The 14,443-nt window shown below is 41.9% G+C and overlaps 1 protein-coding gene across 1 annotated transcript; it reads right to left on the bottom strand.

The window, feature by feature from the left end:
- Window positions 1–8,707: 8,707 nt before the first annotated feature.
- Window positions 8,708–13,485, bottom strand: LOC133022868 (growth hormone secretagogue receptor type 1-like). Its single transcript, XM_061089777.1, has 5 exons — window positions 13,205–13,485; window positions 11,302–11,500; window positions 10,700–11,177; window positions 8,964–9,024; window positions 8,708–8,807 (listed from the first exon to the last, which is right to left on the bottom strand). Exons 1-5 carry the CDS (start codon window positions 13,483–13,485, stop codon window positions 8,708–8,710), a joined length of 1,119 nt encoding a protein of 372 aa, XP_060945760.1.
- Between the last annotated feature and the right edge of the window lie 958 nt (window positions 13,486–14,443).

Raw genomic sequence — 14,443 nt, 5'->3', positions numbered from 1 at the left:
GTGACGTGGAGGATGGTGCAGAAGATGCAGCACTGTGACAGGAACATCCTCATTTTACAGACAAAGACTCCTAACTTCCAGCCTATCCAGATCTGGAAGAGACACAATCCGTTTAGTGCATGTTCAGCCAAAACCATGAGTATCTGGTCAAATCACAGGGAACCGACACAAAAAGGTGTATAAGTACATAAGTATTATAAGATATATGTGAGGGCACCTCTATTAGATCCAGAGGCAGCAGCAGGAGGAACAGCAGGTCACTAACAGCCATGCTAATCAGGTAGAGGTGGGCGGAGCTTCTCATGTTTGGGCGAAGCCAAACCACCAGAAGAGTCAGTCACTGCGGTTACATGTGTCCGATTGAAACCCGCTTTCTGGCGTTGTCGGGTTTCAATCGAAGATCCATTTCATGTAACTCCACAAATCTAGATTTCTTGTGTCTGACTGAAGTCGGATAACCACCCCCAGATAAGTAGATCGGATTTGGCTGTATATCGGACAACGCGCGCATGTAACTCTGGAAGCTAGACAACAACTGGAGATGACGTCTTTGCGCATGCTTGAGATCCTGCCTCCCCCCTCCCTCCCGCGCTGTATCACCACTAGCTGTAATGAAAACAGCGCCACCTATCGTAGCGGGGTATGAAATGCTTTCGGACAAGAGTCGGATTTCTCAGTGCCATGTACCCTGAGATAGAGCAGTTAACCCCCCATGGATAGAGATACCGGGCTTCAGCCGAAATCGGGTTTATGCCATCATGTAAACGTAGTGAGTGTGTTTCCAAGAAGCCCGAAGATTATCAATGGAACATAAATCACTGTCACAGACACTAGAAACGAGATATTGATGATTGATTTTCAGAAGAATCACAAATTTACACATGTTCAGTCCACAATGGAAAATGGTAAAAAGCGTTCACAGTTATAATTTGTTATCATGATGACTGGGACAAGAAGATGTTTCAGTTGTTTCCTAAACTACTATGAGAGCCTAGTATAAAATATATAAGAAACAACATGTTGTCATGTAAAAATATCCTATAAATCAGAGGTCTTCAACAGGGGGTCCGCGACCACTTGGGGGTCCGCGGAGGTACTGCAGGGGGGGTCGCGAAATCTTTGGTTGATTAGACAATTTTTTAAAAAATTAATAATTTTTTTTTTTTTTTTCATGAATTTAAATGTCTTTCAATACACATTAACATGCATCCAACATATTGTGAGGCTGATTTGACCCTCTGCCTAACAACCTCCATCCATCCAAGATTAGGTAAGTTGTTTGCTACCCATCAGGGTCCGACATCTCACTAATGTGGGAGTATGTGTGCCATGCACAGATAGCTTGAGGATTCACTGTCTCTTCTACATGTATGTTAAAAATAAAAACATGAATCTGTGAATTACTTGAATAGCTCAGTGTTGTATGCAAGATGTACTGTGGGAACGGAAAGTATTCAGACCCCTTTAAATATTTCACTCTTTGATTCATTGCAGCAATTTGCAAAAATCAAAAAAGCAAATTTTATTTCTCATTAATGTACACTCAGCACCCCATCTTGCCAGAAAAAAAAAAACAGAAAAGTAGACATTTTTGCAAATTTATTAAAAAAGAAAAACTGAAATATCACATGGTCATAAGTATTCAGACCCTTTGCTGTGACACTCATATTTAACTCACATGCTGTCCATTTCGTCTGATCCTCCTTGAGATGGTTCTACTCCTTCATTGGAGTCCAGCTGTGTTTAATTAAACTGATTGGACTCACAGTGCATGTCAGAGCAAATGAGAATCATGAGGTCGAAGGAACTGCCCAAAGAGACAGACAGAATTGTGGCAATGCACAAATCTGGCCAAGGTTACAAAATAATTTCTGCAGCACTCAAGGTTCCTAAGAGAACAGTCCTTACATAATCCTGAAATGGGAGAAGTTTGGGACGACCAGAACTCTTCCTAGGCCTGGCTGTCCAGCCAAACTGAGCAATCGTGGGAGAAGAGCCTTGGTGAGAGAGGTAAAGAAGAACCCAAAGATCACTGTGGCTGAGCTCCAGAGATGCAATAGGGAGATGGGAGAAAGTTCCACAAAGTCAACTATCACTGCAGTCCTCCACCAGTCGGGGCTTTATGGCAGAGTGGCACGACGGAAGCCTCTCCTCAGTGCAAGACATATGAAAGCCCGCAAAGAGTTTGCCAAAAAACACATGAAGGACTCCCGGATTATGAGAAATAAGATTCTCTGGTATGAGGAGACCAAGTTTGAACTTGTTGGCGTTAATTCTAAGCGGTATGTGTGGAGAAAACCAGGCACTGCTCATCACCTGCCCAATACAATCCCAACAGTGAAACATGGTGGTGGCAGCATCATGCTATGGGGGTGTTTTTCAGCTGCAGGGAAAGGACGATGGTTGCAATTGAAGGAAAGATGAATGAGGCCAAGTACAGAGATATCATGGAAGAAAACCTCTTCCAGAGTGCTCTTGACCTCAGACTGGGCCGAAGGTTCACCTTCCAACAAGGCAATGACCCTAAGCAGACAGCTAAAATAACAAAGGAGTGGCTTCAGAACAACTCTGTGACCATTCTTGACTGGCCCAGCCAGAGCCCTGACCTAAACCCAATTGAGTATCTCTGGAGAGACCTGAAAATGGCTGTCCACCACAATCACCATCCAACCTGACGGAACTGGAGAGGATCTGCAACGAAGAATGGCAGAGGATCCCCAAATCCAGGTGTGAAAAACTTGTTGCATCGTTCCCAAGAAGACTCATGGCTATACTGGCTCAAAAGGGTGCTTTTACTCAATACTGAGCAAAGGGTCTGAATACTAATGACCATGTGATATTTCAGTTTTTCTTTTTTAATAAATTTGCAAACATTTCTACATTTCTGTTTTTTTCTGTCAAGATGGGGTGCTGAGTGTACATTGATGAGAAATAAAATGAACTTTTTTGATTTTAGCAAATGGCTGCAATGAAACAGGTCTGAATACTTTCCGTACCCACTGTATGTTTATAAATGGCAGTGGCATGGCCACCCTGTACCTTGCACATGTTAAAATTAAAAACATGAATATATGTTCCCGTGTATTATTTGAATAGCTTAGTATTGAATGCACAATATCAGGGTAGTTATGTTTATACATGGCACTAGGCCCAATTTAATATAAAACACAATTTTATACAATATATATAGTAGGGGGTCCCTGCTCCATCTCTCCATCTGTTTGGGGGTCCTTGGCCTGAAAAACTTTGAAGACCCCGGCTCTAAATGTTTTCTCCATAGCTCAGCAACATTTTCAGCCCCAGTGATCATATCAATATAAGACGGAAGGAATATTTTATTGTTATTTATAACTTTAACTTCCTTAGAAAATGAATTTGCATCATTCTGCTGAAGCTTTCTGCCCAATTCATACAAATTAATGTTAATAAAATGTACTTTATATCTAAATCTGGAAAACACACACACATATATTAACTATTCATTTTATAACTCTCACTTTTCCTCCTGCACTTTTATTCATTTTCCAGATTGTTTTTTCAGTTTCAGTTAAAATACTTCAGAGACAATTCATCATGATCACTGGAAACAGACGGGAGCAACTGGGAAGTTTAATATGTGCTGTGGTTTGAAATCTATGCAAATGCTTGTGTGCATGTGTTTATATAACAAGTTATAAGAGGAAATTGTCTTTCTTTCAGATAAAGCTTGAAGTTGTTTTTTATATTTTAATAACTAATAATAAATATAATAATAACAGTAGCTGGCTGTATAATTTTAAAATCGTCTACAGTATCATCACCATAGTTTTGTACCCACCAATTATGATAAATCAAACCATTGTTTCCTATTCTTGACAGTCTTTGTTGGAGCAGTTTCTCCAGAAGCCTAGCGTGCTACAGTTTTTAACTCCACAGCTCACGTTTCCCTCCTCCATTAGATCCATGACAGCTCAGGTGGGGTCAGGACGGAGAAACCAGCAGGGGAAAAGTGTGTGTGTGTCAGAGGTTCCACAGAACTGACACACACTGATGGCTTTCCTATGATGCTCGATTACAGCCGTCACTGAGAGGAATGGTTAAGTGCTGTCTAATCAGAGGAACAGAAAAAACACAAAGGAACATATTTAGAACCACATGAACATGCATGTATCACACTGTGAACTCTGAATAAACACATGTACTGCACATATTCACACTAAGAGTTGTTCTACACACATATTCAATATCAAAACAGTAAAATTCAACCTATCAAAGCTTTAATCAGACCTTCCTAACTATTCTTACATTTTAAATCACTGACGTAGCAAAGAAAAGGAGATCTCGTCCCAAAGCCTCCATCGACTGCGTGGCTTCGCTCACTTCAAAAGACAAGGAGCTGAATCACAAACAAAAAGTTAAAATATATATATTCTTAACTATGGTTTCTGTCATTTTATGTGGTTCTTATAAAACTAGGGAGTTATTTTTCTAGTAAACAGTATTAAATCTGTTCATCAGCCTTTGTCAGTTGTATTTAGCAAAAGCTAATTCAGAACCTAAGGGTGTGTGTTGGATCATGTTTCTCACCCAGCATATTGACTGTGTGTCGTTGACTCTTGTCTTTATGGCTTTTGGGTGGGCGGAGCCTCAGAGTCCATTCAATCAGGATGTAGACCAGTCCCAGGATGCACAGGGGTACCAGGACATACAGGTTGTAGAGAATTATCATGGCCAACAGGAGGACAGAGGAGTATGAGGATGGTGATCATATAAATATAAAATGGGAGGAATATTTTACTGATATTTATAACTTTAACTTCCTTAGAAAATTAATTTGCATCATTCTGCTGAAGCTTTCTAGCCAAGTTCTGCAGATACATTTTAATAAAATGTACTGCATATCTAAATCTGGAAAACACACACACATATATATATGTACTAGTCATTAACTCTCACTTTTCCTCCAGCACTTTTATTCATTTTCCAGATTGTTTTACAGGTTCAGTTAAAATATTGCAGAGGTAATTTATCATGTTCACTGGAAACAGACGGGAGCAACTGGGAAGTTTTATGTGGTGTAATTTTTAATTTATGCAAATGCTTGTGTGAATGTGTTCATATAACAATATATAACATATTAATTGGTGATATTTAAAGGTGCTGGGAGGAGGATCTGTTTTCAGAACTGACGCACACTGAAGGCTTTCCTATGACGCTCGATCACAGCCAACACTGAGAGGAATGGTCAAGTTCTGTCTAATCACAGCAACAGAAAAAACACACAGGAACATATTTAGAACCACATAAACATGCATGTATCCCATTGTGAACTCTGAATAAACACATGTACGACACATATTCACACTAAGAGCTGTACTACACACATATTCAGTATCAACGCAGTCATATTCAACCTATCAAAGCTTTAATCAGACCTTCCTCACTATTCTACCATTTTTAAATCACTGACGCAGAAAAGAAAAGGAGATCTCGTCACCAACGCCTCCATCGACTGCCTGGCCGCGCTCACTGCAAAAGACAAGGAGCTGAAGAAGAGTCGGGTAGAGATGCTGGAGGTGAAGCTGAAGCAGGAGACGACTCCAACTGAGGGACTGAGCTGCAGGAAGGTGGAGGCCGTCAACGGAGGACACACGTTTCTGAAGGAGCAAGTTCACCAACTGAAAAGTGAACAGTTGAAGCTGGAGGAGGACGTGAGACACAAGGACGAGTTGATTCAGGCAGAAACAAAGAAGAGACGAGCTTCCAAAGAACCAGCAGACAAATGATTACACAAATGTAACGGGGTTAATTCTTGGTGACGTGTCAATTTACCTGACGGGAAGGCGGAGTCTATTTAGGGACGCCGTAGCGCTCCCTCTCCCCCCGCTGCCGGTCCTGAGTGTGTGTGTGTGTGTGAGTAACTGCAGCGTGAGCTCAGCAGGTGCGGACGCGAATTGTTTGTGGCGAGCTCAGCGTGCAGCCGTGTCTGTGTGCGGGTGTGTGTGACGGTGTCGGCGACGACGTGGATACACGCGGTCCCTGCTTTATTTTAATGAATTAAAGGTACAATATAATAATGTGTTTTATGTTTGTAACTGTTTTTAAACATTTTGATAAACTTGTTTAAATTGTGTGACCTAACTACAAGATGTTTTATAGGGCTGCTTCAGCAGAATAGTTACGGTCACTGTTTTTTCCCAAATTTAGATTTCATTTAGATTATTTGGCCCTGTTTAATTTTAGTTTCTTTCTGGTTATTTGGTTTGATTATTGGTTTCTTTGTTTTACTTTATTTTATGGCAATATGCAATATTTATGGTTGACTGGGACTTTGCACTCCGGGTGTAAGGACTTGAATAATAGTGAGTTATTGGCTCCATCAATTAGAGACCCTCTTTTGTCCTTTTGTTTGATTATATCGCTTGCAGTGTGTTTTAAAGTTTGCTGTGTTTGTTTTAATGCATGATGTTTAGCGTTTTATAATTGGGTCTGGAGCCTTTAATTTCTCTCCTTTTAATCTGTTATTTATATCAAGTCCAGGCTAGTCCTTCAACCTTTGCAAATGTCAATGTCTAATTGTCTAATAATTTGCAGCTATTAAATAAATTGTATATTTCTGAAATCTAACCCGCCAGTCCTGGTTATTCTGGATAGATGTGGTGAACCAAATTGACATTTAACTGTCACCTGTAAACCATTTTTAACACTACGTAAAGAAAAGAGGGATGAGGGGACGATTGTCCTGAATCCTCTCACCCTTCTTCCTTCCTCTTTCCGTGTCAGTAGTTGAAAACGGGAGTTAACAGGTAATTTGCATCAGGTTTTGTTGCCAAGCAGGTTTACATATACAATGAATTCAATGTGGTGTAAGTGTGCAAGGTAAGATATGAAAAATATAAAAAAAGGAAACTTTTTCTCTAATAAAAAAGAGATATTATATTATTCTGACACCACATGAACCACACACAGTTTTCTTTAAATAATCTTTATTTAAAAAACAAAATAAAGTTCACACATAAACTAACTTGACTCTGTAAATACATCACCAGGAGTTAAAAACAAAATATAACATTGAAAAACACAAACTGAGAGGAAAGAAATTATTATTTAAATGTGTTATTTTTATTCTCAAATATTATCAACATGTTTAATTGGGTAAAAGATTGAAGGTTTTTATATTGTAACTGTCAGCAAAACCGGCCAGTTTATGCAGACTGTTTTATTCCTTTATTGTCTTTTACACTTAGCAACTCCCTGCCGCACTACCCGCAGCAAAGTAAATGGGACCAGCTTCCTCACCTCGTTCCGCTTGGCGAGGGGTGTTAAGCTATCGTTGTTTGGATGGTTCTTTAGGTCCGAGAAGTGCCGCAAAGCTGACGTCCGGTTTGGTTTCCGCTCCTATCTACGCCGGGCTGTACGGCCGTTATGTTATTGCACTGTGGCGGAACGAGGGATGTGTCAAATAAAACCGTCCGCTCCTTTGCTGCAGGTATTAATGCGAGGGGAGTCGCTAAGTGTAAACTGGCCGGTTTTGCTGACGTTACATATATATTTTCTATTAAAGGAGGTTGATTGTTTGGTTTCATCTTTGCGGAAGTATTTTATTTTCTCACACCCAGGGTAAGACAAACCCCGCCCCTACCCAACCTCTGATTGGCTTATTTCATTTTCATTCCCCGAACTCTGACCAATCATCACTGGACTTGCCTTAAACTAAACAATCGGAGGCTGGGTGCGGGCGGGTCTTCGCTCAGCCCTAATAGATTGTGGAAACATCTGAATGTTACTGTCAGAGAAAATCTGTAAATACTTGCTGCTAGCTGGGTTAGCTGTGTGTTAGCAAGGTTAGCTGGGATTTAGCAGGGTTAGCTGTGTTAGCAGAGTGTTAGCTGTGTGTTAGCAGGGTGTTAGCTGCTCCTACAGTCAAAGCTCATGATATCTTAGTTCAGTGTGTTGCGGGTGGAAATCAATGGCAGGAGGCGTCGTTCTCAAGTTAAAATTAAGCAGGTTTATTCAGAGGTCACAGGTCAGGAAACTGCGGTGTCTAGCAAATGATCATGCATGGTCCACTGATCCTGTACAGGAAAAATGGCACTGAGACAAAGTACGCACATAGCTTTTATATCGATACTGGGCGTGACAGAGGTTCTTGAACGCGCGGCAGTGCCTCGTTGGCTGGTTCACAAGGCAGTCCCGCCCTCCTGGCGTCACTGGGTCTTCTTCCTGGCGTTGCGTGATGACGTGCTCGCTGAGTCGAGGTTACTAGAGTTCATGAGCATATTGCCTCGGTGTGTGTGCTTATTTTATGTATGTGTGTGTACTGATGTGTGGGACGTAACATGCACAGGAGAGGATGTCTCAGAACTAATATAATGAAGTGATTCATGAAGCCAGAGGTTTGAAAACCTGTTATCTGTCCGCTATGGCAGACTCCCTTTTTAAGGAGTATGAAACATTCTGAGGTTGAGAAGCAGGAGAAGAACTATGTGTTATGTTTGTGTGTTTACGCTATGTGTATCTGACTACACGTTAAAGTGTGTGTATGTGTGTGAACAGTGGTGTATTGTCAATAAGTGCAGGTTTGAAGCAGCTGAATTCAGTTTGTTAATATGGTCGTTGCAGAACCACCAGTGATCATCATAGCTCCCTTGTGTTTCTGCTGTAATTACGTGTGCCTATATGTTTACAAAGTGGTTGTGGAGTATCCTGATGAGAGCGTTGTGCTCAGTCAGTGAGACGGTGTGAGACAGTGCGTTTGCACGATGCTACGCACAGCGTGTCTGTACCTGGCCGACATCAGGTTGTACACCAGAGGGTTGATGGCAGCACTGAGACGGGAGAGAATCCAGGATACCACGTTAAAAAACAAGTATGGATAAATCGATTTGTTATTGTGTGTACTGTCAATGTGTGTGTTATTGTGTGTACTGTCAGTGTGTGTGCTATTGTGTGTACTGTTAAGACCCGCTCTAAAAGAAACATACATCATGGTCAGACGAACGATGTAGGGCAGCCAGCACACGACGAAGGCCAAGAAGATCACTCCTGATTGACATGAGGAGAAGGACACAGGTAGTGGTCATGAAAAACATCAATATCTGCAGGTGATAGAATATATTTCTCACATTGTTAAACAAGAGAGCTGTGTCTCAGTTCAGGGGCTGCAACCTTCAGAGGACACAATCTACTGAACTCACCTCCTTTCCCGGTCAGGTAGACTGTGAAGGCTGAAACTAAATGAGACCGTATGGTCCATAGAGGAGAAGCTTGTCCTGTCCTTAAGTTGGACACGACAGAAAGCTTAATGCCCCTTGGTTTTTTAAATGTGAGCCGTAAGTTGAGTTGATACGGTTCGTCACCAAAGTGCAAAAAGTCCTGTGACATGTTGGACCTGGAAGGATTCACTGATCAGAGCTTTCTCTGGTATGAAAGGAAGCATCTGTAGGAGCCTTTCTACTCGTGTCACTGTGATGCAGCCCCTAAATTCACCCGAAGCTGGAAATTAAAATGGACGACATGACTGCTCCCCAAAAGTGAAGCGAAAGAATCTCGATTAGGGATGAGCGAGTACAGCATTTTCTGTATCTGTATCTGTTAACCATATGAATTATCCGTATCCGTATCTGTACTCGGAGTGGGCGGGGCCTAACCAGGAAGTGGGTGTGATTTAACCCGGAAGTGGGCTGGTTCAACATAACTTTCTTTTTTAACTTTGAAATTTTTTCTTGACACCAGAGGTGTGTGTGTGTGTGCGTGCGTGCGTGCGTGCGTGCGTGCGTGCGTGCGTGCGTGACAGAGAGAGACAGAGAGAGACAGAGAGAGACAGAGAGAGACAGAGAGAGACAGAGAGAGACAGAGAGAGACAGAGAGAGACAGAGAGAGAGAGGGGGGCGGGGAGACTGTGTTCTACGGGTCAAGATTGACAGGAGACGCGGGTCTCTCCTCTCTTCGGATGAGGATAATTAAAACAAACACGTATAATCACATTCATGTGAGCAAGAGCGATGCAGCGAAAAAAAAAAAAAAAAAATCTCCGACAGGCAGAGACGCAACGCGAGTCGCTTTCTACCAGAACCAAGTCTGAACGAACCCACGTTTAACAGAACTCTACTGGTTAATAAGTAAGTACAAACTGATATGAAAACAAACTTCAAGCTGAAGAAACCCTAAACGTTAACGGAAAGGACCCGCGGACCTTAGTGACTGAGAGCTGTTCTGTGAGTGTGCGAGCAGAGCGGTGTGTGAAGGGGAGGAGCGCTGTGACGCTGTGTGAGGATTTTCATTCAGTCCGAGCACAGATATTGACGAGTATTATTCGTATAATACTCGTGCTCGGCAAAAGTGCTTTATCCGTACCGGATACTCGTTTCAGCCGAGTATCCGAGTATGAGTATGAGCCGGATACTCGGCTGAAACGAGTATCCGGCTCATCTCTAATCTCGATTGCCCCCTGGTGGCTGACTGCAGGTCCTACACCTTGCCTGCCTCCTTGATGGTAACAGGTGGGGCATGGACCAAACTAAAAAGTCAAAATACACATCAGATATATTCTCAATGATGGTGTCTGTCATTTTATGTGGTTCTAGTGAGTTCTTTTTCTGGTAAATCTAGTTTTGATTTTCTATTTTATGATACAGCTCAGACTCAGCCTTTGTCAGTTGTACTTAGTAAAAGCTTAAATCAGAACCTAAAGGTGTGTGTGTTGGATTGTGATTCTCACCCAGCATCTTGACTGCGTGTTGGTGACTCTTGTCTTTACGGCTGATTTGTGTATGGAGCCTCAGAGTCTGTCCAATCAGGATGAAGACCAGTCCCAGAATGCACAAGGGAACCAGGAAGTACAGGTCGTAGAGAATTAATAAGGCCAACATGAGGCCAGAAGAGACTGAGGATATTGATAAAGAGCACTTTTCATTTTCAACCTCTCTTCCCATATCATCCACTTCCTTCACTATCGTCACTTCCATCATGACCAAAAATGGTGCTGCACTGACAGCCGCTGCCAGCCAGAGGCAGCCAATCAGAGCCCTGGTTCTGCGACGTGTCAACAGTGTCTTTGAGGTGATTGGCCAGCAGACAACCAGGTACCTCTCCAGGGAGAGAAAGGTGATGTGGAGAATGGTGCAGAAGATGCTGCACTGTGACAGGAACATGGCCATTTTGCAGGCAAAGACTCCTAACTTCCAGTCTGTCCAGATCTGGAAGAGACACAATCCGTTTAGTGCATGTTCAGCCAAACCATGAGTATTTGGTCAAATCACAGTGAACCGACACAAAAAGATGTATAAGTATATAAGTATTATAAGATATATGTGAGGGCACCTCAATTAGATCCAGAGGCAGCAGCAGGAGGAACAGTAGGTCACTAACAGCCATGCTGCTCAGGTAGAGGTGGGCGGAGCTTCTCATGTTTGGGCGAAGCCAAACCACCAGAAGAGTCAGTGTGTTTCCAAGAAGCCCGAAGATTATCAATGGAACATAAATCACTGTCACAGACACTAGAAACGAGATATTGATGATTGATTTTCAGTAGAATCACAAATTTACACATGTTCAGTCCACAATGGAAAATGGTAAAAAGCGTTCACAGTTATAATTTGTTATCATGATGACTGGGACAAGAAGATGTTTCAGTTGTTTCCTAAACTACATTGAGAGACTAGTATAGAAATATAAGAAACAACATGGAGTCAGGTAAAAATATCCTCTAAATGTTTTCTCCAAAGCTCAGCAACATTTTCAGTCCCAGTGATCATATTAATATAAGACGGGAGGAATATTTTACTGTTATTTATAACTTTAACTTCCTTAGAAAATGAATTTGCATCATTCTGCTGAAGTTTTCTGCCCAATTCATACAAATTAATGTTAATAAAATGTACTTTATATCTAAATCTGGAAAACACACACACATATATTAACTATTCATTTTATAACTCTCACTTCCTGCACTTTTATTCATTTTCCAGATTGTTTTTTCAGTTTCAGTTAAAATACTTCAGAGATAATTCATCATGATCACTGGAAACAGATGGGAGCAACTGGGACGTTTAATATGTGGTGTGATTTTAAATCTATGCAAATGCTTGTGTGCATGTGTTTATATAACAAGTTATAAGAGAAAATTGTCTGTCTTTCAGATAAAGCTTGAGGTTGTTTTTTATATTTTTATAACAAATAATAAATATAATAATAATAGTAGCTGGCTGTATCATTTTTAAAATCGTCTACAGTATCATCACCATTGTTTTGTACCCACCAAATATGATAAATCGAACCATTGTTTCCTCCTCTTGACAGTCTTTGTTGGAGCAGTTTCTCCAGAAGCCTGGCGTGCTACAGTCTTTATTTCCACAGCTCACGTTTCCCTCCTCCATTAGATCCATGACAGCTCAGGTGGGGTCAGGACGGAGAAACCTGCAGCGGAGAGGTGTGTGTGTGTCCCAGGTTCCACAGAACTGACGCACACTGATGGCTTTCGTATGATGCTCGATCACAGCCGACACTGAGAGGAATGGTCAAGTGCTGTCTAATCAGACGATGATGTTGTACAACTCGTTTTGAACGAACTTGGCTGAAATATGAGAAAGCCAATTCCCACTTATCCAGCCCAGCCAAAGAACCTGTCTAAGTAGGCACACTTCCAGTAAGGACTTCCATGGAAAGGGAACACACACACACACACGCACGCACACATGCACACACACAAACACACACACATAATGTTAGGAGGAGAGAGAACTCCACATACAGGGCCTGGTTTTTCAAAACACTACACACAATTAGCACAACCACACACCCAATTAGCAGAACACCTCAGATCCTTTGCAAAATGAAACACTCTAACACTAACTATACACTTATGTGTAACGGATGTTGATTCGGCACAGGGATGAATGACTCAGGAGTTGGTTTCCAGCTCTTTATTCTCTGTAGAAAACACATTGTAATGCTGTGTTTATTATTTCACTCATTACCCCACCCCCCACGGAATTTTATCGAATCGAAGCACCAACTACACAGTACATATCCCACAAAACACTACAATTTGGCAAATTACAGAGGGTCATCTTCAAGAAAACCAACATTGAATGTATCCCATAAGGATGAAGTGATATGAGGGCAGCGCTTATTCCTCAATCCATCAACTGGCAACAGGGTGCCTTGTACACCCCACAAGACCCTAACACATTGTCTAGTGCAAGCTTGTGGCATATACTCATACAGGCCTATGGGAGTGGTAAAGGCGGAGTACTTCCTGTCGTCCTCGTGGACTGGCTTGTCATAAAACCCGGAGGTCACGTCCATAGTGCTGAAGAGGCAGTTGCATCCCAGGGCTGCCAAACAATCACCCTGATGGAGCAAGGGGTGAGCGTCCTTCAGGGTTCTTTTATTCAACCAGCGAAAGTCTGTGCAAATGCGGAGATCTCCGTTTTTCTTCAACACAAGCACCAGTGACGATGCATATTCACTGGTCGATATCCTGACGATTTCCTTTCCCTCCATCTCGCTCAGTACTTGGCGCAGCTTCCTTTACTGGCCATGGGGTACCCTTCTGTAGGGGAGCCTGAAAGGTCTGCTGTCTGACAGGTGTATGCGGTGTACAAAACCCTTCGTCTCCCCACAATCAAGACTGGCGCTAAAAGACATCCTCATACTGCAAAACAAGGTCAGCCACCCTCTTCTTTCATTTAGTGGTGGTAAATTTAGTTTTGATTATTTATTGGATGATACAGCTCCGACTCTGGCTCCAGATATGCAAGCCGGGATGAAGACAAAGTATTAAATCTGTTCGTCTGCCTTTTTCAGTTGAATTTAGTAAAAGCTAAATTCAGACCCTAAGGGTGTGTGTGTTGGATTGTGTTTCTCACCCAGCATCTTGACTGCGTGTCGGTGACTCTTGTCTTTACTGCTGCTTTGTGGACGGAGCCTCAGAGTCCGTCCAATCAGGATTTAGAGCAGTCCCAGGATGCACAGGGGTACCAGGAAGTACAGGTTGTAGAGAATTATCTTGGCCAATATGTGGTCGGAGAAGAATAAGGATCTTGATAATCTGCACTCTTCAAAATCAACCTCTACTCCCTTATGATTCAATTCCATCATGACCACAAATGGTGCTGCACTGACAGCCGCTCCCAGCCAGAGGCAGCCAACCAATAAAGATATCCTCTAAATGTTTTCTCCATAGCTCAGCAACATTTTCAGCCCCAGTTATCATTTCAATATAAAATGGGAGGAATATTTTACTGATATTTATAACTTTAACTTCCTTAGAAATTGTATTTGCATCATTCTGCTGAAGCTTTATGGCCAAGCTCTAAAATGTACTCCATATCTAAATCTGGAAAACACACACACACACACACACACATATATATATATACTCACTACTAATTTGATAACTCTCACATTTCCTCCAGAACTTTTATTCATTTTCCAGATTGTTTTTACAGTTTCAGTTAAA

This window comes from Limanda limanda, chromosome 17, assembly GCF_963576545.1.
Source record: "Limanda limanda chromosome 17, fLimLim1.1, whole genome shotgun sequence".
Lineage (NCBI taxonomy): Eukaryota > Metazoa > Chordata > Actinopteri > Pleuronectiformes > Pleuronectidae > Limanda > Limanda limanda.
This window is presented reverse-complemented; position numbering and strand designations above follow the sequence as displayed.